The sequence below is a fragment of the Hemicordylus capensis genome, chromosome 2 (assembly GCF_027244095.1).
Source record: "Hemicordylus capensis ecotype Gifberg chromosome 2, rHemCap1.1.pri, whole genome shotgun sequence".
Classification (NCBI taxonomy): Eukaryota; Metazoa; Chordata; class Lepidosauria; order Squamata; family Cordylidae; genus Hemicordylus; species Hemicordylus capensis.
Genome location: NC_069658.1, coordinates 24,769,824 through 24,792,039, shown reverse-complemented (window position 1 = coordinate 24,792,039; position 22,216 = coordinate 24,769,824). Strand labels below are relative to the sequence as shown.

At 44.0% G+C, this 22,216-nt stretch overlaps 2 protein-coding genes across 6 annotated transcripts in view; one reads left to right on the top strand and one right to left on the bottom strand.

Moving 5' to 3' along the window:
• Window positions 1–26: 26 nt before the first annotated feature.
• Window positions 27–22,216, top strand: part of RAD1 (RAD1 checkpoint DNA exonuclease) — a 25,991-nt gene continuing 3,801 nt past the window's right edge. Inside the window, exons 1-4 of one of the 5 annotated variants that reach the window (XM_053303761.1) lie at window positions 27–389; window positions 18,968–19,218; window positions 20,700–20,808; window positions 20,954–21,212. In XM_053303761.1, the coding sequence (XP_053159736.1) occupies window positions 19,024–19,218; window positions 20,700–20,808; window positions 20,954–21,212 (563 nt within the window). In that variant the 5' untranslated portion in view covers window positions 27–389; window positions 18,968–19,023. The other 4 variants (XM_053303759.1, XM_053303762.1, XM_053303758.1 and 1 more) reach the window with 4 other exon arrangements.
• Window positions 3,782–18,030, bottom strand: BRIX1 (biogenesis of ribosomes BRX1). The gene is made up of 10 exons (XM_053303757.1): window positions 17,801–18,030; window positions 15,707–15,818; window positions 12,167–12,210; window positions 10,506–10,576; window positions 8,892–8,941; window positions 8,603–8,676; window positions 8,001–8,051; window positions 6,896–6,997; window positions 4,993–5,121; window positions 3,782–4,227 (listed from the first exon to the last, which is right to left on the bottom strand). The coding sequence occupies exons 1-10, from the start codon at window positions 17,966–17,968 to the stop codon at window positions 3,961–3,963; spliced, it is 1,068 nt and encodes a 355-aa protein (XP_053159732.1). The 5' UTR covers window positions 17,969–18,030; the 3' UTR covers window positions 3,782–3,960.

Here is a 22,216-nt window from a genome sequence, read left to right as displayed (position 1 = left end):
CGGAGCAACAAGGAGGCCGGAGCCGAAGAATCATGGAGACCTCCAGGACTAAAGGGCACGTAAAGCGGCTGGTGGGCGGCGAGGAACCCTGTGACGCCTTAGATTCGGAATGCGAAGGCTCCGTAGCAGCGGAGGAGAAGCCCTTTGATGTGATGGAACGCCGGGAACGTGAACGTTCTCGGGGCGGGGCAATGGCGAACGAACGCTCTGCAGCCTAATGAAGCATTTGACGTCATGATGTGAAGTTTGGCTTTTACAGTATGGTAAGGAGGAGGACATTAGCCACCTAATGGTGCAGCGCTGGGGAGCAACCTGCCTAGAGAACAGGAGGCTGTTGGTTTGAATCCCCGCTGGTGTGTTTCCCCGACTATGGGAAACTCCTATATCAGGTAACAGCTATATAGGAAGGTGCTGAAAGGCATAATCTCAGACTGCGCGGGAGATGGCAATGGTAAACCCCTCCTGTATTCTACCAAAGACAATCACAGGGCTCTGTGGGCACCAGGAGATGACACCGACTCGACGGCACAACCGGCAACAACGACGACGACGAAGACATTAGACGGGTAGCAGTGAGCTATTTGATATTGCTAGCAGTTTGATAGAGCATGGCAAGTAGTTCTATGTTGTCAGGACTATTTGCGTAGCATGAGATACTACTAGAAACCAACGATGAACAGTTAATCTTTTGTAACTGATGTATGTTTAAAGAATGTTTGGTGTTATGTGGTTGTCTGGGCAGGCAGGGGTTAAAGCCCACCCTAAGAAAGCCCAGCAGAGAAAGGCCCTGCAGCCAGGAATGGAAAATCCCTAGTGGGTAGAGTTTAAAAATGTTCAGTTGAAGTGAGCAGTTGGAACTGAAGGTTCACATCACTGTGTGTCTGTTGTGCAACCTAGTGAAAGGGCAGGAGGGGGGTAGTGTTCCCTGTAACAGCGATATGCAGATGTTATTACAACTCATAATCCTATCTAGAGTGATCTTTGGCTGGGGATGATGGGAGTTGTAGTCAACATCAGCTGCAAATCCCTGTTGCAGGGAACACTGCTGGGGGGTTGCGGGGGGAGAGAACAAAGTATTGCCCTGTGTAACACATGTTTACAGGAGGTCAGCTGTGTGAGCTGTGAAGAGAAATGGTTTAAAAACAAAGATTCTTGTGAAAGTTGTATATGCCAGAAGTGTATTAAAAGCCTCTGTAATAGTCAAAACAACAGCCCTAAAACTAAGTAAACTGCCCTACATTTTATGTAGAGAACCAAGCAAACAGAACTTATAATTGATAAACTTATTTTATTCATTTTTAAAGATTCTGCAAGTAACAGTCTATACCTTCACGCCTACAACACTGTATTAACTCAGCAGAAGACCATCATACACTTTGATCCTGTGGATCCTGTATAGTTATATAGAGACCCTAAATGGTGGCAGCAAAATAAAGGGTTGAGAAATAGAAATAAAATCAAACAAGTGCATACTAGAAGCCCCACCCCCACCCCCCGGAACAATTATGTACTAAAACCAGTCTTTTAAAAAACCGAAGAGAGCATCAGTGTGATGTAGTGGGAGGGTGAAGACCTAGGTTCAAATTCCTACTAAGCTGTAAAACTCACTGGACAGCTTTGGAGGAGTTATTTTCTTGCTGCCAAGGCTATCTTGAGATAGGCTGTTGAGAAGGTACACTGGTCTGAATTCTTGGAAGAATGAAAGGGCACAGAGAACAGGACCCAGACTAAGATAGTCATGAGTAACTTTCTACTAACTTAAGTCCCATTAGTTTCAATGGAACTTAGCAACTACTTCATCTGGACTTTGCGCCATATCTGTATGAAGCTATAAAGGTCCCTGAAAATTATACACTGCATACAATAATCAAGGCTGTGCCTATTCTGTGACTCCATCACAGCCATGCTGGATTTAGAATTTTAGTGATTCTAAAGTTTGTAACAGCTCTCATAACTGCATCAAGTGTGCTGATAATACCTGATGAAATCAAACCCTATATATTCCCAGCCCTTCCCTAGAACTACAAAATTACTCACAACACACAAACACACACGGGCCCTGTTGTACCTGCATTCTGATATCTACACACAGACACGTTTTGGTATGAATAGCTGTATTTGCTCTAGTTTTAAAAGTGAACCCGAGTCGATGTCCCCTGAAATGCAAGATAGAAACATAGGAAGCTGCCTTCTACCAAATCAGACCATTGGTCCATCTAGCTCACCATTGTCTACATAGACTGACAGCGGCTTCTCCAAAGTTGCAGGCAGGAATCTCTCTCAGACCCATCTCTGAGATGCCAAGGAGGGAACTTGGAACCTTCTGATGCTCTTCCCAGAGTGGCTCCATTCCCTGAGGGGAATCTCTTCCAGCATCGCTCACACATCAGGTCTCGCATTCAAATACAACCAGGGTGGACCCTGCTTAACTAAGGCGATGAGTCATGCTTGCTACCACAAGACCAGCTCTCCTTTCAATTCAAAGGAGAGTCTGAATTGTATGCCCTACATATCACAATGGTTTCTTTTTTTAAATCAAGAATAGGCTGAAAAGGATCAGTCATTGCGAGGGCACAAAGCACACCATGCTGCTCTCAAAGACTTGATGTTAGGAGAGGTACCTCTAGTCTGAAAATTTAGAGCTCAACATAGGCCAGTACGAAAGATGTTCTACAGAAGAAAAGTTCGGGAGTGGACCATGCTGGAGGCATGGCAAAAATGACCCTTTGGGACACCCCTGAAATCAAAATAGCTGGTAATATGTTAATGTAGAATAACTGGGCCAGAAATCATCTTAACCCTTGACCAAATTTTAGACACCAATCACAATTTCCTGCTTTTTGAACAGTTGTGCATACAGTATGATCTGCCCCAGACAGCTGAATGGCAACACCTACACCTGAAACATGCTATAACTTGGGCTCTCTGCTCAAGGTGCTTCTGAAGTACGTGAAGTTTTAGATCATTTGCATTCATATGCATATCATCTGCCTAAACCCATTTCATATCCTGGTACATATCCCACAATATATATGACTTAATCACTCCTACATGCTTAGTGGAATGAGGAATTGGAAACCCAGATCCTTCCAGCAGTGGACCATTGCTCTAGCAAGCATAAAATCTTCTACTCTAGATCTTAAATTGAGGCTTATCCAACAAAAAATGATATTCCGTACCTATTGGTCACCTGAACGATTACTTGATAAACATCACTGCTTTTTCCTTAAGTTGGCACTGTGATGTTGTTGAGGGCTCCCTAATTCATATGATCTGGAATCGCAATGTAATAGCTCACTTTTGCCAAGATGTGATTGCCCGCATCAACCTAGTTTTGAATTCCAATTTTAAATTTTGTGACAGGACAATCCTTCTTGGTTATTTACCACATGTGTGGAACCTCTCCTGGGGTAGCAGATCATGGCTCTCCCGTGCACTACGTATCAGCAAGCATATTATTTGACAGTTTGGGGAAGATCATTTCAGCCCCTCAATTTATCAATGGATAGAAGACCTCTTTAAACTGGCAACTTTTGAAATGACAACTTACCATCGTATGCTAAAAGAGGACTCCCATAGCAGGATTTGGAAGGACTATTTTGAGTATGCATAATTTCCTCTGTTTATTTCAAACCAACAACTGTTAACCCCTTCATCCCCCCGCTTTCCTGTTTGTTTCCCCCACCCCATATCCCCACCTTTTTGTTGTAATTACCTTGTTATAACGTGGGGGGGGGAGAGAATAAAACTATGGGGGGGGGAGGGAGAGAATAGGCTTAAATCTTGTTGCCACATTTAATGAAGGGCACTACCAAATAACTGATTTGCACATTAAAGCTTTTTAAAAAACACTGATGACAAGCAGTTTTAAAAAGTAACTGTACACAGATTAGTTACAAAAATATGACATACACTGCTGCCTACATTATCAAGTCCCTGCTTTAATTTCCTTTTTGCGTTCTACACTCCAACTCCACCAAGCTTTTTCTTCAGCTTCCTTTCTCGCTGATGTGGTTTCTTCTTTTTCTTCTTCAAGCTAATCTTTGGCTCTGGTTTCACCAGTTCTATCTCCATTGGCTTTTCTTCAGCTGGCGTTTCAAAAACATTGTCAGTGGGGTCTTCAGGAACAAGCGGCTTCTCTTCCTTTCTCCTCAGTTTCTGTAGCTCTTTCACTTGTTGCTTTTCTCGGAATTTAGCAGCTGTGGCCAGTCTTATTGCCCGCCGATGCTGGAACCAGGAAAATGAAATTTACACGAGTGCACAGAAATCCAAAGTTCTCATGCTAGCAATGGAGGCCAAAAGCATTCGCTTGATTTCTGTCCCACCACCAGTTCAACTATCAGAAGTTTTAACTGTTAACAGAACTGAACGTTGCAGCTTTGCACGTCATGTGGCCTATAAACGAACAACACAACCAGGTGGTATGATGCTGTGGTTTGCTATCCAAGGCAAAGACTGAATAGGATCAGCCATGAGGGCCCAATATATACTATGGCAGGGGTAGGCAACCTTAGCTCTCCAGCTGTTGCTGAACAACTCCTCCCATAATTCCCAGCTGCAATTTATTGGATGATGGACGTTGCCTACTCTGGTGATATCGTGTTGCACAGGTGCTACTAGACCCTGAACACCAGGGCAAGCAACTTAGAGCAATGCAATGCCACCAGTTATTGGGGACGAGTGGGCGAGGCACAAGTAGCAACACTCAGAGCAAACCAACCCAAACCATACCACAACAGAATTAAAGATCACCTTTGCACTGGCTTAGTCTGAGATCATAAAGGAAATGTCAGGTCCAAAGCCCAAAGGGACCACAGACTAGTAATTGGTGGGATGCAGAACTAGCCCTCTGCAGACAAAGTTTTGGCCTATCAATAGTGTCCGTTTCTCTTCTCAAGGAGGACACTTCATTATCAACAGCACAGTCTTAGGAAGCACAGACACTGGCCCATTCTAGACGGTAGGCCAAAGACAGACAGGTGGCAGAATTACCATATTTGGAGACTGGTAATGAGGATTTTCATACAGGGTTTGTCCTCCAAAGCTTCCCCGGAAGATCTTAATAAGGTTCAAGACGAAGCGAGGACCAATTTCAACAAGAGCTGCTTCTTCTTCGACGATCTACAACAGATTGAAAAGAGGTATTTGACAACGCAGTGCAAAATACACACACACACACACACGTGCGTGTGGGAAGTGCAGAATTTTACATTCAGTAACCCATACAAGATTATGGACATCTGCACACATTTAATCTGCATGATGTATGCTCTTTTCTACAGCTGCTGAGGTAACCCTCTTAGTGGACCCCACAGTGGTGCAGGATGCCCTTTGGTTCTTATTAGGGGGCAGTTGAAGGGCTTTTAAGGCCTCGGCTGTTCCAGTGAACCCAATGAACCTGGGCTGGCCCCAGGTGAAGACAAAGGGCTAGGATGCTGGGATACGAGCCTCCCCATCTCTGCCAATTTTTTAAAAACTTCTGAAAACACATCTCTCCAACCAGGCTCTCTCAGTTTTTAAAAACTTGTTTTTAAATTGTTCTGACTATTTAATTGTTGTTTTACGATGTTTTTAATTGTTAATCATTGTTCTATGCTTTTATAATTTTTGTTTTAATTATTAACTGATTTTAATGGTGTTTTCATGTAAACCGCCCTGAACCTTTTGGAAGGGCGGTATAACAGTTTTAATACATAACTAAATAAATAGGATGTGGGTTTCTTTAGGAAGACAGAGCCCTCCCTTGCCACAAATGCTTTGGAAGCTGCCACTGCTTGCAGCATTAGAAGCTCTCTCGGATTCACACAGGGCTGTCGCTTTGCAGTTTCACAATGTGAGTCTTCTTACAGAACCTTTAATTTTTGTTGCTCTAAGAAAAACTCCAACCACTTGAACACCATTCAGGTCGATTGGGGTTTCCTGGAGGTTTTTTTTGCTTTCATCCTTTCCGTTCCACAAATGTAAGAACTAGCAACATTTCTTAAATGGTAACTGAAGTCTTGGGGATACCAGGTCTGAGTTCTTACAGACTTTGTGTATTACAGTCAAAAATGTTAAATATCATCCAGTGTGAAGTCACTTGATACAATTCAGTCATCCTATATACAAGTTTATAGTTGGTACTCGTATGGCAAGTGAGATGCAGTGTTTATTTGTGTTGAGCTCCCCTAACCCATTGGTGAATTTCTCTCAAAATGGTGTACAGGCTTACTTCACTATCCACAGACTCATCATCCGCAGTTTCACATATCCATGGTCGGATCTCGGCATAAGCGGGCAGGGGAGGGGGGATGGCCAAGATGGGGTTAATTCCATGTTTCCACGGGTCGGGGGTAGCTGGAAATTACCTTGGAGGTCATTTTTGGCTGCCATGTTGTGGAGGAGCATCATTTTATAGCTAATTTGTAAAAACAAACCCTGCGATTTCCCGCCAAATTTTAGCCTCTTTGGGACTTTTAGGAGGACATCCTTGGACTGCTGAAGGCCCATGGAGCATGGTAGGGCACTTTATCTGGCCTGTTTTCACTTCTGTTGGGGTGATTTGGGGGGGTTGTTTTTTAGTCTGGGAACCTAACCCCCCAAGATCCCATAGACTCAGGGACTCGTTATCCGTAGTTTCATTACCCACGGTAATCTGTGGGAATGGAACCCATGCAGATAATAAGGTACTCCTGTACAGTTGGGAAGCGTTGCAGTTTGTGGCTCACTGTTATACAAGCCATTAAGGAAACCCAGCTTATTTCTCCCAGCACCTCATCAGTCACAATGAGTCTCTGAAGAAGTCTGAAGCTACTTTGTACCAGAGAAAGAGCTCAAAGCAAAATTCACACAACACATTTCAGTTTAGAATGCTACATATGGATCTTGCAACTAACCCAAAAGTGAAGCAACTAACCTGGTAGTTTCGAAACCAAATCCTGTTATCAACTATGGAGAACGTGAAGATGTGATCTACAAAAGGCTGGCTTTTTGGATGATACTGCGGAGTACTAAAAATCTGGTGGAGGACAAGCACAAAGAAAAAATAGTTTTGAGCAATCAAGGTGACCAAAATATTTAGCATAATATCTGGATGAGCATATGTAGCTCATTTATTCCTTTTTCGAGGCCATTCAAGGCTAACCAGAGCTGCATTTTATGTGGACTGCCGACTGAATTTAATCTATAGCTGGGGCATTCTTGGTTCTTGTCCTTATATGGCCAAACCCTTTCCATCCATGTACTTATATCACAGTGCAATGGTATCAAAAGAGTGGTGTCAATTCCAGCACACACTTGGATGATGATGGCAGAAATGAAAACTACGTTAGGACCTGGCATGGTCAACTGGACCTAGGGGTGCTTTTCATGTCCCAAACATCAAGCTTTCTGTTAGTTAAAGACCAAGTCCTGAAAAGACTGATATTGCTTACTGATTGTAATTCAGTTTGAAGCATGAATGTGAGATCCTGCAGAACCGAGCTTAGCGCAACCCACTGAGAAGTAATTTCCATCCTATGGTGAACAGGATCAGCTCTGTTTTACAGGCTGACTAGCATTGGTATTCTTTTTGCAGAGGATATGAGGAGTGCACCTCTGGTAGTTTGCTGTTCAAAGAGCAGCACCAAGGACCACAGAGATGATCACACTGAAGATAGCCCGTTGCTAAATACTCCCCAACCTAGCTCCACCTCTTCAACTATCCTTGGAACAAGAACAAAGCAGAACTTAAACACCCTTCAACCTCAGTGCTAGTATAGAAATTTATTCATTTTTTATTATTTATTTGATTTCTATACTGCCCTTCCAAAAATGGCTCAGGACAGTTTTCATTTGCGTTGGTTTAAGAAACGGAACCATAGATTTTCTCTCCTGAATTCGCCCAAAACTAATCTCAGATGCTACCATCATCACCACATCAAGATGTATGAAGACTGAGCTACCCCTTAGCAAACAACAGGCTTCTTTTGTAACAGGAAAAAGAACGACCAACCAAAAAGAAAGAAAAGCCGCACGCTGACCTGAATAAACAGCTCTTTCAGCAAAGCATAATGTGGCTCCTTGTCAAAAGTCTGCAATAAAGAGATAGTATTTTAGAAACAGCCAAAAAATATCAAACACCGAGAAGGCGAATTGGTAAGAATGGGACACAGTACTGTGTCCAGTTCTGGGCCCCACATTTTAAGAAGGATGTAAACAAATTGCAACAGGTTCAGAGGATAAAAAAAGATAGTCAGGGCTCTGGAAAACAAGCCCTCTCAGGAGATGTTGACGGAAGCAGGTATGTTTAGCCTGGAGGAGACTGAGAGGGGAAGGGATAGCACTCTTCAAATACCTGAAGGGCTCTTATCACACAGAAGGCGGCAAAGACATGTTCTCTGTTGTCCCAGAGAGAGGACTAGATCCAATGGGCTGAAGTTACAGGAGGATAGATTTTGAGTGAGCACGAGGAGAAACCTCTTAATGGAGAGAGCAGCTTGACAAAGGAACATTGGCAATGCTCTAGCTCAGGATTCCCTGCCTCAAGCAGAGGTTTGGGACCCGATGGCCTGCTAGGGCCTCACCCACTCTATGACTCCAAGGTAACTGAAGGCAGTCGGATAACTATCAAGTCTGTACTTGCCGAGTCAAAAGACAGAAGGGGGCGGGAGCCTCTCAAGCAGTTCCCCGTCATCTTCAGCTCAGCCAGTGTATGTACTGTAATGATATTGAAGCAAACTTATGTCAAGTCAAAAGGTTATTGTTCACCAGTTAGGTCATCTCAAAACCCCATTAGAATAAGAAGAGCACTGCAGCTGATTACTGTTGGTAGCAGTAACATCTAGGACACAGAATGATCACATTTGGCTTTGCAGCCTAGTTTAAGAAATAGCCGGCAACAATCAAAGTCATGGTCAGATCTGCGAACTTACTGTTCTGTACTAAGAACTTGGCTGATGGTCCTTGGGGTGCATTTGAAAGCCTGAAAAGGAAAGGAGGGGGGGAGACAACTGAGATCATTATAATAATGTAGATCTACCATTTCATTGGCACTTCTAACTGGCCAGTGGTGTAATATTTAATTCACATGCTGGCATACATCAAGTGGATTTAAATTTTTAATGTTGGTTTTAAATGATTTTAATGTTTAAATGATTTTAATTGTTTGTTTAATTGATTTAGTTTTGATTTTAATTGTTTTGTTTTAATTTTGACGTAAACCTCCCTGAGCCATTTTTGGAAGGGTGGTATATAAAATAAAGATTGAGCTTCACTGGAGTGAATGGGGCTTAACACATATGGGAATGGGGCCATATCTCAGTAGAAGAGCATCTGTGCTTTGCATGCAGGATGTCCCAGGTTCAATTCCCGACATCTCCAGGTAGGGCTGGGAGAGACTCCTGCCTGAAACCTTGGGGAGCCACTGCCAGTCAGTGAAGACAGTACTGAGCTAGATGGACCAGTGGTCTGACTCTGTATAAGGCAGCTTATGGTCCACATAATGGTCACCATTTTTAGAGAGAGCCCTGCAGATGGTTGCAATTAAGGACTCAGCTGGTTGCTGATGGCAAGTAGGACCTCCTCCTGGTGACCAGGAAACCCCAATTCTTGCTAGCATTAAATTGCTGATTGGCTTTTAAGGGAGGAAATTGTGTCATTCCAGTGAGGAGGACCTGGAATGCCACATTGTACAATGCCCCACTCTTCTGGGGAGAATGAACACAACAGCCTCAACAAAGCACCTTCAGAACTCAGGCCTCTTTCAACTAGGACAATGTTTTTGTTTTATGGAAAATGGCTGCCCCTCATGACTCTTTCCCTGTCCTTGGGGCAAGGAGCAAGGGAGACGAAGGTGCAGTCCAAACGCAGAAAGGTATATAGTGAATGGGGATATAACGGTGGGAGTATCAGTGGTGCTGAGAGAGGGAGAAACAAATTCAAGTGAGTGAGGGTGCAGTTACTCAAACTTTTGTTTGACAGGGTAATACAAGTGGAAAGGAGTCCATCCTGCCTGCACATCACAGGAGGAGATGCTAATTTTGCAAAGAGCCGTCTTTCAAAGTGGTAGTTTCCTTTATATTTAGCTGGAGGTGAACAACTGACCCTACTGAACCCAGCACACCTCCAGTGGCGGTTGCTGGCATCTATCATTTGTGAGCCCTTCTTTTCTGAAAGTAAACCATTTGAGAATGTTTAATTGAGGAGAAGACAAAAAAGAACCAGCCTATTCCAGCAATAAGAGGCTGCCTCTGATACAGTGGATTATGACACTAACCTCAATAACCCCCCACATTTTCTTTTGGTAGTGTGAGGAAACTATAATCAATACATAATGAAATACCTAAACAACCTTGGCTCTCCAGCTGTTGTTGAACCATATCATCCCTAGCCACAATAAATTGTCACTAGGGATGATGGGAGTTGTAGCTGGAGTGCCAAAGTCGCCTAGCCTTGTCCTAGGGCATTTCACACACACCCCATAGACACACACTTTGCATTTTATTAAAACATTAAAGATAAGCCCCTTCATAAACAATTTTTCTCACCATACATAAAGATCCTGCTTCTTCTTTGCTTCAAAATATATACATTTATTGCAATTTTTCATTTCACAGACCTGTAACGAAGAAGAGAACCAGTTTTACTGAAGCCAAAACCAAATTCCTATTTCCTCTGAAGAATAATAAGCTTTTTTTCTTCTTTTTCTTTTTTTGGAGGCCAGCTCAGATCTTAAGGACCAACCATGCTCTGATGTTACTTAAACGCACCTTAGGCTCACACACTCCCTCCCTCCCTCTGCCATTCCCTCCTCCCCTTGCAGCCTCCCACACTTTCTTATGGAAAACCAGTTCGCTGGTTCAGAGGCAACAGTGAATTAGGGATGTACACGAACCTGTTCGGAGGCCCTTTTACGGGCCCCTGAACAGGTCTGAAAGACTGGTTCGAAGCTGGTGGTGGGGATACCTTTAAGGGCGGGGAAGGGTGCTCTTACCCCTCCCGCCATGTTTCCCCCACTGGCACTGCACTTTAGAAGGGTCCGGCGAGGCAGCAGCATACCTCCCTGCCTCCCCAGAAGTGACTGGAAGTACCCAGAGTGCGTGTGCATGTCGCACTCACTCGCATACACATCCGACATGCACATGCACGCCGGGTCTTTCCAGTTACTTCTGGTCTGATGAGGCAACGGGGTGGCAGGGAGGCACGCTGCTGCCCCGCCGGACACTTTTAAAGTGCAGTGCCGGCAGGGGAAACGTGGCAGGAGGGATAAGAGCACCCTCCCCTGCCCTTAAAGGAATCCCCCCTCTACCCCTGAGCTGCCCGCCAGTTCCATGCACATCCCTACAGTGAACTGCAGTTTTCTGTGAAAGGGGCAGGAGGAAATCTGAGTACACAAGTGGACGGAGAGAGCCCATTTATGTCACGCCAAATAAAACCTTCATTTCCACTGTTTAATGGGAGCCAACAGAAGCAGGTTGCATAGACTTTTCAAGGCAACACAAAAGTTTATTATTGCTGCATTGTGGAAATAGCCATCTGAGGGAGCAGTGTGATATATGGAAAGATTTTGGACTTGGACGATTTACTGTATTTACCCAAATAGAAGAGGATTCCAAATTTAAGATGACCCTCTGCCTCTTAAAAACAGAGGGTAAATATAGGTTACCCCTGTGTTTACCTGAAAGGAAGAGGATGCTGAATTTAAGATGATCCCCTGATTTCTAACATCAAAGAACTCTGAACCAGATACTCACTCTCAGGCTAGTCTCACAGGCCAACTATGATAAAATTTAAAGCACCCATTCAAGCCAATAGGCTGCAGCTAAAACCACAAGCCTGTAACATTTAAAAAATAATATTTTTAAAAAGTTTTGTTTAAATGGGTCCTAATATTGCTCTCTTTAGCTAGCTACTGTAGTTACACCACTAAAGTTAGGGCAGTAGTAAAGCATGGTAAGCCACTCTCATTTTGAGGAAGCCATTTTAAATAAATTTCAGGAAAACACACATGAGCTATCCCAAGTGTAATGAAAATGAATGGCTAAGTTATCAGTTAGACATATCGACTGGATGTAGGCAGATCACAGTTCAGTTAATCCCCTGACTGCCTTGTTACCAAAATAGCTTCTTCTTCAACAAGATCTTCATCGTGCCTTCCTCAAATATTCCTTTTCCAACAAAATAAAAACAGAAGATTCTCAACAAGTACCTCATTAATTATAAACAGCTTGTCCTTCCTGTCCATTTTGGTATCTGGAAAATAAATATTAATGTATACTTAACTAACATATCATTTACTTCCATTAATGTTACGATTAATGATACTGGTATGGAATTGAATCTGTAGGCTGAATATTTCACTGAAATTCTGCTAGATGAATGCTCCAATCCGTTTAGGTTCAGTACACATATCTTAGCAGGATAAGGAACTACACAGTTCCCTCTCTCCTCAGCACAGTAAGCAGTCATCAGCAGTTGGGGTGTGTGGGGAGGAGGGGGAAATGGGTTTAGCTCCCCTGCCCCAGACAGCTACAAGTCCAATTTCTGCTTTTGGAAGAGGGCTCAGTGCATGTGGTTCTGGCCGCTGCACTGGGAAGAGAAACTACACATCTGTGCATCAATATATGGGCAGTTTTTGGTATAGGAACATAGGGAGCTGCCTGCTACAGAGTCAGACCATCTAGCTTAGCACTAGCCCATCTACACAACTGGCAGCGGCTTCTCCAAGGTTATGGGCAGGAGTCTCTCTCAGCCCCATCTTGGAGGTGCTAAGGAGGGAATTTGGGAACTTTTGTATGCAAGCATCTACAGGTGAAACTTGAAAAATTAGAATATCGTGCAAAAGTTCATTAATTTCAGTAATGCAAATTAAAAGGTGAAACTGATATATGAGATAGACGCATTACATGCAAAGCAAGATAAGTCAAGCCTTAATTTGTTATAATTGTGATGATCATGGCGTACAGCTCATGAGAACCCCAAATCCACAATCCCAGAAAATTAGAATATTACATGAAACCAATAAAACAAGGATTGTCAATAGAATAGTATCGGACCTCTGAAAAGTATAAGCATGATATGTATTCAGTACTTGGTTTGGGCCCCTTTTGCAGCAATTACTGCCTCAATGCGGCGTGGCATGGATGCTATCAGCCTGTGGCACTGCTGAGGTGTTATGGAAGACCAGGATGCTTCAATAGCGGCCTTCTGCATTGTTTGGTCTCATGTCTCTCATCCTTCTCTTGGCAATGCCCCATAGATTCTCTATGGGGTTCAGGTCAGGCGAGTTTGCTGGCCAATCAAGCACAGTAATCCCATGGTCATTGAACCAGGTTTTGGTACTTTTGGCAGTGTGGGCAGGTGCCAAGTCCTGCTGGAAAATGAAGTCAGCATCCCCATACAGCTCGTCTGCGGAAGGAAGCATGAAGTGCTCCAAAATCTCCTGCTAGACGGCTGCGTTGACCCTGGACTTAATGAAGCACAGTGGACCAACACCAGCAGATGACATGGCTCCCCAAATCAACACAGACTGTGGAAACTTCACACTGGACTTCAAGCATCTTGCATTGTGTGCCTCTCCATTCTTCCTCCAGACAATGGGTCCTTGGTTTCCAAATGAGATGCAAAAGTTGCTCTCATCAGAAAAGAGGACTTTGGACCACTGAGCAACAGACCAGTTCTTTTTTTCTTGAGCCCAGGTAAGACGCTTCTGACGTTGTTTGTTGTTCAGGAGCGGCTTGGCAAGAGGAATACAACATTTGAAGCCCATGTCCAGGATCCGTCTGTGTGTGGTGGCTCTTGATGCACTAACTCCAGCCTCAGTCCACTCCTTGTGAAAGTCCCCAACACTTTTGAATGGCCTTTTCCTGACAATCCTCTCCAGGCTGCGGTCATCCCTGCTGCTTGTACACCTTTTTCTTCCACACTTTTCCCTTCCACATAACTTTCTATTAATGTGCTTTGATACAGCACTTTGGGAACATCCAACTTCTTTTGCAATTACCTTTTGAGGCTTTCCCTCCTTATGGAGGGTGTCAATGATGGTTTTCTGCACAACTGTCAAGTCAGCAGTCTTTCCCATGATTGTGATTCCTAATGAACCAGACTGAGAGACCATTTAAAGGCTCAGGAACCCTTTGCAGGTGTTATGGATTGATTAGCTGATTGGAGTGGGACACCTGTAGCCTACTGTTGAACCTTTTCGCAATATTCTAATTTTCTGGGATTGTGGATTTGGGGTTCTCATGAGCTGTACACCATGATCATCACAATTATAACAAATTAAGGCTTGACTTATCTTGCTTTGCATGTAATGCGTCTATCTCATATATCAGTTTCACCTTTTAATTTGCATTACTGAAATTAATGAACTTTTGCACGATATTCTAATTTTTCGAGTTTCACCTGTAGATGCTTTTCCCAGAGCAGCTCCATCCCCTAACGGGAATATCTTACAGTGCTCCCATGTAGATGCCTATTCAAAAGCAAACCAGGGCAGACCCTGCTTAGCAAGGGGGCAATTCATGCTTGGAAAAACTGATCATCCAAGTAGTGAGGTAAATCTGGTCTTGGATGGGATCGCACTCCCTCTGAAAGACAAAGACTGCAGCTTGGGGGTATTTCTGGACCCAACACTGTCCTTGGAGGCACAGATGGCAGCAGTGCGCAGAGGTACTTTTTACCAGCTACAGCTGGTACGCCAGCTGTAATCCTACTTGGAGGAGTTGGACCTGACCTCAGTCACTCATGCTCTGGTAACATCCACATTGGACTACTGCAATGTGCTCCACATGGGGTTGCCCTTGAAGACTGTTTGGATGCTTCAGCTGGTCCAAAACGCTGCTGCAAGGATGCTCATGGACACAAGCAGCAACTTTTGGTTACCAGTCCGTTTCCGGGCTAGATTCAAGGTGCTGGTCTTGGCCTTTAAAGCGCTACACAGCTTGGGACTGGGGTACCTGTTGGACCATATGAACCTGCCATGGCCCTCTGCTCATCATCTCAAGCCCTGCTCATGGCCCCACCACTAACAGAGATCCGGTTGGCGGGGACTAGAGACAGGGCCTTTCGGTTGTGGCCCCTCAGCTTTGGAATGCCCTCCCCAAAGAGCTTCACCATACTCCCTCCCTCAGTGTCTTTAAACAATTAAACACACATCTTTTTAAAGAGGCTTTTTAATGTTTTATCAGCTGCTTATATCTGGTAGGTTCTTTAGTTTTTATAGTTCTGTTTTTCGCTTTTTATTCATAATGTTTTTTTAAAAAATTGTAATTTTAAATGTGGTTTTAGCTTGGTCTCATATTTTATTTTACATGGTATCTATTTTATTAACGTTGTGAGTTGCCCCACCAGTAGTGTACTGGCAGGGTATAAATATTTTAGACCAACTCTACAAAAGGAAAATGTTTTAAAGATCAGCAAGTAATAAGCTAATTTTCATAAACAACAAACTATATCATAGATCTTAATTCAATCAACATTATTTCATCCGCTTGTCATTTGATAACCTAGTCATTGAAAGCACTTAGGCTTGCAAAGGCCTCTGTGAATGGAAATAATAATGAACTATCCAAGGGGTTCCCAACCTTGGATCCCCCAGATGTTGCTGGACTACAACTCCCCTCATCCTCAGCCACAATGGCCTTTGGAGTTGTAGTCTAACAACATCTGGGGACTCAAGGTTGTAAAACATATGCAGATACACTAAATAGGAAAACCACTCATTACAGTCATTAAAGTCAGAATCTACCTGCTTTAGAATGTGGCATCAGGGTTCGCAAGTCTTTCATCAGATGTCTTGTCCTAAAATTGATTCCTCTGGAAGAGAAAACAAGCACTCTCTCTTTGTTTTTCCATTTCCCCTGGAAGACAGAAGGGTGAAAGTCAGACTACCTCAGTCAAAGCATGGGGAAGCCCTGGGCAAGCTCAACTTCATCTGGAACCACCGTCAGACCATCAATCCCATGTAGTCAACAACAGCTGGGAATCCCTGTTAGAGGGAACACTGATGCTCTCCCCTTGCCATTTTATCCTTACAGCCACCCTGTGATGTAGGTTAGGCTAAGAGATAGTGACAGGTCCAAGATCACCCAGTAAGCTTCATGGGCAAATGCACATTTGAACTCGGGTCTTCCAAGTCCAAGAGCAACATTCTAACCTCCACATCAGATGTCTTACATATATTTTGCGTGGAACATAGACATAGTCAATATAGCCTGGTCAGACTAGGACTAACAGATGCAGGTTCAAGCCCCAACTAGGCAATGCTGGCCCAATGAGTCTCTCTCTGCATACCCTATCTCGTGGGGTTATTGTGAGGATAAAAAGGTGGGTGAGAATTCATGAACACACTCATGATTTTGCAGAAGAAAGGGTGTGATAAAAACAAAATGTTTCTCAGACTAAATTACCAATTCTTAGCAATGGATTGTTACAGGGAGTAGATTTGGGTTAGACTTTAAGAAGAATTTCCTAACTGTAAGAGATGTTCAACAGTGGAACCGTCTACCCTGTGCAGTGGTAGGCTCTCCTTTGCTAGAGGTTTTCAAATAGAGGCTGGACAGCTAGCAGCTAGGGATGCTGCAGCAGATTCCTGCACTGAGTAGAGGTGGTCTGGAACAGGGCTGCATAACCTTAGCCCTCCAGCTGCTGTTGGGCTACAAATCCCACCATCCCTGGCTACAGTGGCTGGGGATGATGGGGGTTGTAGTCCAACAGCTGGAGGCCTGAAGCTGTGCAGTCCTGGTCTAGAAGATCTCCAAAGTCCCTCCAACTCTAACATTCTGTTTTTCTAGCTTAAAGCAGCACAATACCTAGGTTACATAGCTAATCACATAAGCACATAATCCGACACGAACCTGCCTAAGAGCAAGACTGACATGACTCAGTGGGGTTTACTGAAACACTACTACTGTGGCCCAATTCTGTACTCTAAGGAAGAGGATTCTAAGGAAGAGGGCTGGAGAGCTGGTCTTGTGGTAGCAAGCATGACTTGTCCCCATAGCTAAGCAGGGTCTGCCCTGGTTGCATCTGAATGGGAGACTTGATGTGTAAGCACTACAAGATATTCCCCTCAGGGGATGAAGGAAGAGCTCTGGGAAGAGCAGAAGGTTTCAAGTTCCCTCCCTGGCTTCTCCAAGACAGGGCTGAGAGAGAATCCTGCCTGCAACCTTGGAGAAGCCGCTGCCTGTCTGTGAAGACAATACTGAGCTAGATAGACCAATGGTCTGACACAGTATATGGCAATTTCTTATGTTCCTATGATTCTCAACTGTGGGTCCCCAGATGTCATTAGACTACAACGCCAATCAGTCCCAGCCACAATGGCCTGGCCCAGGCCATTGTGGCTGGGCATGATGGTAGTCGTAGTCCAACGACATCTAGGGGACCCTAGGCTGACAACTGGTGCTCTAAGGAACACTGGGAGCTGCAACATAGCAAGTTAGACCATTGGCCCATCTATCTCAGTACTGTCTACACAGACTGGCAGCAGGTTCTCCAAAGTTGCAGGCAGGAGTCTCTCTCAGCCCTATCTTGGAGATGCCAGGGAGGAAACTTGGAACCTTCTGCAGGCAAGCATGCAGATGCTCTTCCCAGAGTGGCCCCATCCCCTAAGGGGAATATCTTACAGAGTTCACATGTAGTCTCCCATTCAAATGGAAACCACGGCATACCCTGCTTAGTAAAGGGGACAATTTATGCTTGCTCCCACAAGACCAGCTCTGCTCCTGCACATACTCAGAAGCCCTTTGGTCAATCAGCCTCCACCAAAGGCAGCACCGAGGTCGGGTCTGCGGCTCCCGCCTCCCTCCATGCCCGCAGGACCCTCCCCCGGCGTCCCTACCTGAGAGACTGGAGGCGGGACGCTGTGCTCATCCCGCCCTGCTTCGGCCACAGAGGACGGGCCTTTCACCACCGCCTTCTTCTCCACCGGAGCTCTCTTTGGGCGCTTTTTCTTCGGTCCCGCCGGGGCTGCCTTGCCAGCTCCACGTTTTCTCTTGCCTGCCACCATGTTGCGTCTCCGCACACGCGCAGACCGCCACTTCCGTCGTCAAACGGAAGTCACTTTGCCAGTCTGGACCTCTCTATGGTTTTCAGAGCGGCCGAATAGGGGAACCATAGAGTTACAAAAATAGAGAGGAGTCACACCACGGTTATTACCACCACTTCCGGTCTAAAATCAAATCGTGTTCCCTGAGTTCTGTGGACTTTCTATGTTAACCGGAAGTTCAGGCTGTACGTCCCCCTCGGCTTTCTGAATCTGCTGTTTCAGATGTCGCAGCGGGATGATCATGACAGATGTTCTCTTCCTTAGGTAATATGGAGCTCCTGCTTTTGGCATTTCGCTGACTTGTCTTGTGTGCCTGGTAGGAATTCAACAGGTGTTGCTGTTCTAAAATAGTCGATGCAGTGCTGGGGAAAGCTGCGCCTGTTGGATTTCTGCCTGTCGTGCTGCAAAATGCGGCTGCCCTGGGTGCTGTTTGGAATGGAGCGGTGGTGAGAGGGAGAGCATGAGGAGTTGTGCAGCCTGAATGCATGCATATGTGCTTCGAGGTAAGGTTCACTGTCTCAATTGCGGCTTACCCTCGGATAAGTGCGCATAGGATTACAAACTTAAAAGCAATGAGATGAAAAGAGGAAAATGGGGCCACTGAGGGTGGATTGCATCACATCCTAAGGGTTACCTGAATGGACTTGAGTCTTGCAGCAGTGCTACTTTGCAGTGGCAGAAAACAGTGGCCGCGGGTAGTGGTGATAGACATGCATAGTTACACTGCTGGGAACAAGATACCTGTCTAACTGTTGAGCCATAGGCCTCTGAAGTTAAGTTCCTTACCTTACCTCACCAGAAGCCACATCTTTATGAGCAGTAACATCAAACTCTCTTGTTCGGTCAGTTCTTCAAAAGCACTAGTGAAGGCATGGTGTAGGAGAAACCCATATATTATTCTTACTGTGTTGCATTAATTCATGGCAGTTTGGTTATTGCAAATGTGTTGAATTTCCACAGGTCTCTGTTAGGAATTGGTGAATCTCTTGTTGTCCTAGGAGGAACAGATCAAAGCCATGCCCCTCTCTACACAAGCTGAAATGGGAGAAGACAAGTACGTTTTTGTTGCCAGCCTTGACAATGTCAGAAACCTCTCCAATATCCTGAAAGCCATTCATTTTAGAGATCATGCTACCAGTTTTGCAACTACAAATGGACTCAAGGTCACAGTGGAAAATGCAAAGTGTCTGCAGGCAAACGCTTTTATTCAGGTTAGATGGCAATGTCTTCTTTCCTCTCATACTGAGAGATTGAGTTCAGGTGATGGTATTAAACTAACTTGTGGATAATGTGTACAACTCTCACAGAAGATACTGTATTCTGGCAAACTAATCTTGCTGTGATTTCTCAGTGTCCTATTGCCAATGTAGAAAATCTTTAAACTAGCACAGGCAGTGAGTGAGGCCTGTACTCCAAGCAAGTGTAATGCACTTCTGTTGATGTAAAATATACCTTGTACAGGTTTAACAGCTAACATCCTGGAAGTGTGTGTGCACGCACACACATGCAAGAAGATATTTTGAAAACCTACAGGTAGTTGCCCTAATCCAGATGTGAACAGGGGGAGGTGGGTTTCCATTGCATACAGATTCCGCTCCCCCCCCCATTTGTTTCAGAGATTGGAACACCTCATTTTGGTGCACCTGTTCTTGACATAAATTGAATTATTCCTATTGAAATGGTTGGGGAAGTTGCTACACAGCTTAATTTGTACTTTGGAGTGCTTGTAGGGTAGAGAAGAGCAGGACAAGTGTTTGCAACAAACTGAAATTCAGGGGATAGAGTTCTGTGCAGGGTATGTTGCTACATCTTTCATGGCCTCTGGTCACCACGACTACTATTGCCTCTTACTTTCTGATATGTTGCTGTTTGCTCCCACATGTTTCCTTGGTGAAGTATAAAGCATCAAGAGTACTGCAAAAACTCAAATGATGAGCTTGGAATGAAGCATTCAGACCAAAATACTTATGCAATTTTGTTTATATGTAATAAGATTATTTCCTCCTAAGGAAGATTCCTGGGTCAGCACTGTTGTTGCTTGCTCTCACACTAATCTCAAGGAGGTCTGCCTCTGCCCCTTGTCTCAGTGTTTTTTCTCCTACCATCAGGGCCTGGAGGAGGAGGGAAGACACAGTGGAGGGCAGTCCCAAACCCTGTTATAGGAACCCTTTCTTGCATTCTGTTATATAAGCATAAAGTCCCTTTTCTGAAAGGAGGCCACATGTTAAGGATTTCCTTTCTCAATACTCCCAAATAAGGCACAGGAATGCATTTTATTGGCAATATTAACCTAGGCACAAGTATTGGAGGGAGCAAAATCCATCAAATCCATAATGCAGAGTAATATATAAAACAACTGCTGAAACTAAATACTACAACGCTAAGAATGAAAAGTCAGTTTCTTCAACAAAGCCTTACCTTAGCTATCATAGGCTGACATTTTCTCCAGCTTTTTCAACAAATTAGTGGAGACGGTGAAGAAAACTGTGTCCTTGCAACTCATTTCATAAATGTCTATTCTCTTCCTTCATTTTTGTCCTGTCAAACTGACTTTGATTCTAAGAGCACATCTACTTTGCCAGTTTAATTTGTCATGATCCTTCTCCTTCCACCAAAGTTGGGAATTGCAGTTTTGGGAGAGTGCCATTGTTTGATCTTTTTGCCTTCAATGTCCCATCTTTCCAATTTACAGGCAGGAATTTTCCAAGAATTTGTGGTACAAGAGGAATCTGTGATGTTCAGAATCAATCTTTCTGTTCTTTTAGACTGTTTGACCATCTTTGGCACAAGTTCTTTGACAGGTATTTGGTGTGTGTGTGTGTGTGTGTGTGTGTGTGTGTGTGTGTGTGTGTGTGTGATTGTTGGTTTTAGAATTATTGTTGGTTTTAGAATTGTAAGTAACCTCCTCTTAACTAACTAAAGGAGTCCTTTCCATTATAATTTCAGGAAGTCAAACTGCCCTTCGGATGTGCTATCGGGGTTATGGGTACCCTCTGACACTCTTCCTGGAGGAAGGAGGTGTTGTGACTGTGTGTAAAATCAACACCCAGGAACCTGAAGAAATCCTCGATTTTGACTTCTGCAGCACAAATGTTGTGAACAAAATTATCCTGCAATCTGAGGGTCTGCGGGAGGCGTTTTCTGAACTAGATATGACCAGTGAGGTGCTGCAGATCACAATGTCTCCAGACAAGCCTTATTTCAGGTACCAGAAAGAATTTTCCTGTTTTGGTAGCATGGCTAGGAATATTATAGCCATGGTTTGGAACTGGTTAGATTGGATACAAGCTTCTGGCATCAATATGTTAGTCTTTAGGATGGAGCCATAGCTCAATAGTTGAGCACATGTTTTCATGCAAAGTATTTATCTTTGTTTTCATGTATATCCTGCTCTTTCTTCAAGGAGCCAGAGTAGTGTACAAGTATATGTTTACCCACAATTCTGTGAGATAGGCTGAGAAATAAGTGACTCGCCAAGAGTCACTCAGTGAATTTCATGACTGAATGAGGATTTGAACTCAGATCTCCCCAGTCCTAGTCTAACAATCTAACCACTACAGCACACTGGCAGTCCCTGAGGGCTGCACAACCCCTCAGGGACATATTCCTGGCAGCCTACTAGTGCTTTTAGAGGAAGGAGAGTTCAACAGAAATCCCTTCAACAAAAATCCTCTGCGTGTGTTTGGCTGCTCAGCAATAATTTCACTAAACTCTGAAGCAGCCTCTTGCATGGATGCAGCTCGCATTCCACACGTCTCACATTGCAAAACATGTTAGCCAGTTGAATTTATTCCCTAGTAACTATGCTTGAGATTGTAGCCCTATAGCATGTAAGTAATTTTGAGTTCAATGAAATTCATACAATCACTTAGAAATTAGCTCCACTGAGCAGAGTGAGACTTTCTGCCAAGAAAACATGGATAGAATTAGCCTCTTAAAACACTCCCAGCATCTCTAACTTTTCAAATAATAATACTTTCTACTTAACTCTTGACATGCAGAAGCAGACAACCATGATGTTTAATATTTTAAACCAAGTGAGCTTTTGGTAGAAACTTTGATGCTAAGCAATCTGTTCCAATAATTTTACAGATTTCACACAGCAGATCCTGATGTGGTGGTGATCTCTCAAAAAGTTGAGAGAATTTGTTTATGTGAAATAGAAAATAGTTGAGGTTTGATAATTTTATCATATCATCTGTTTCAGTA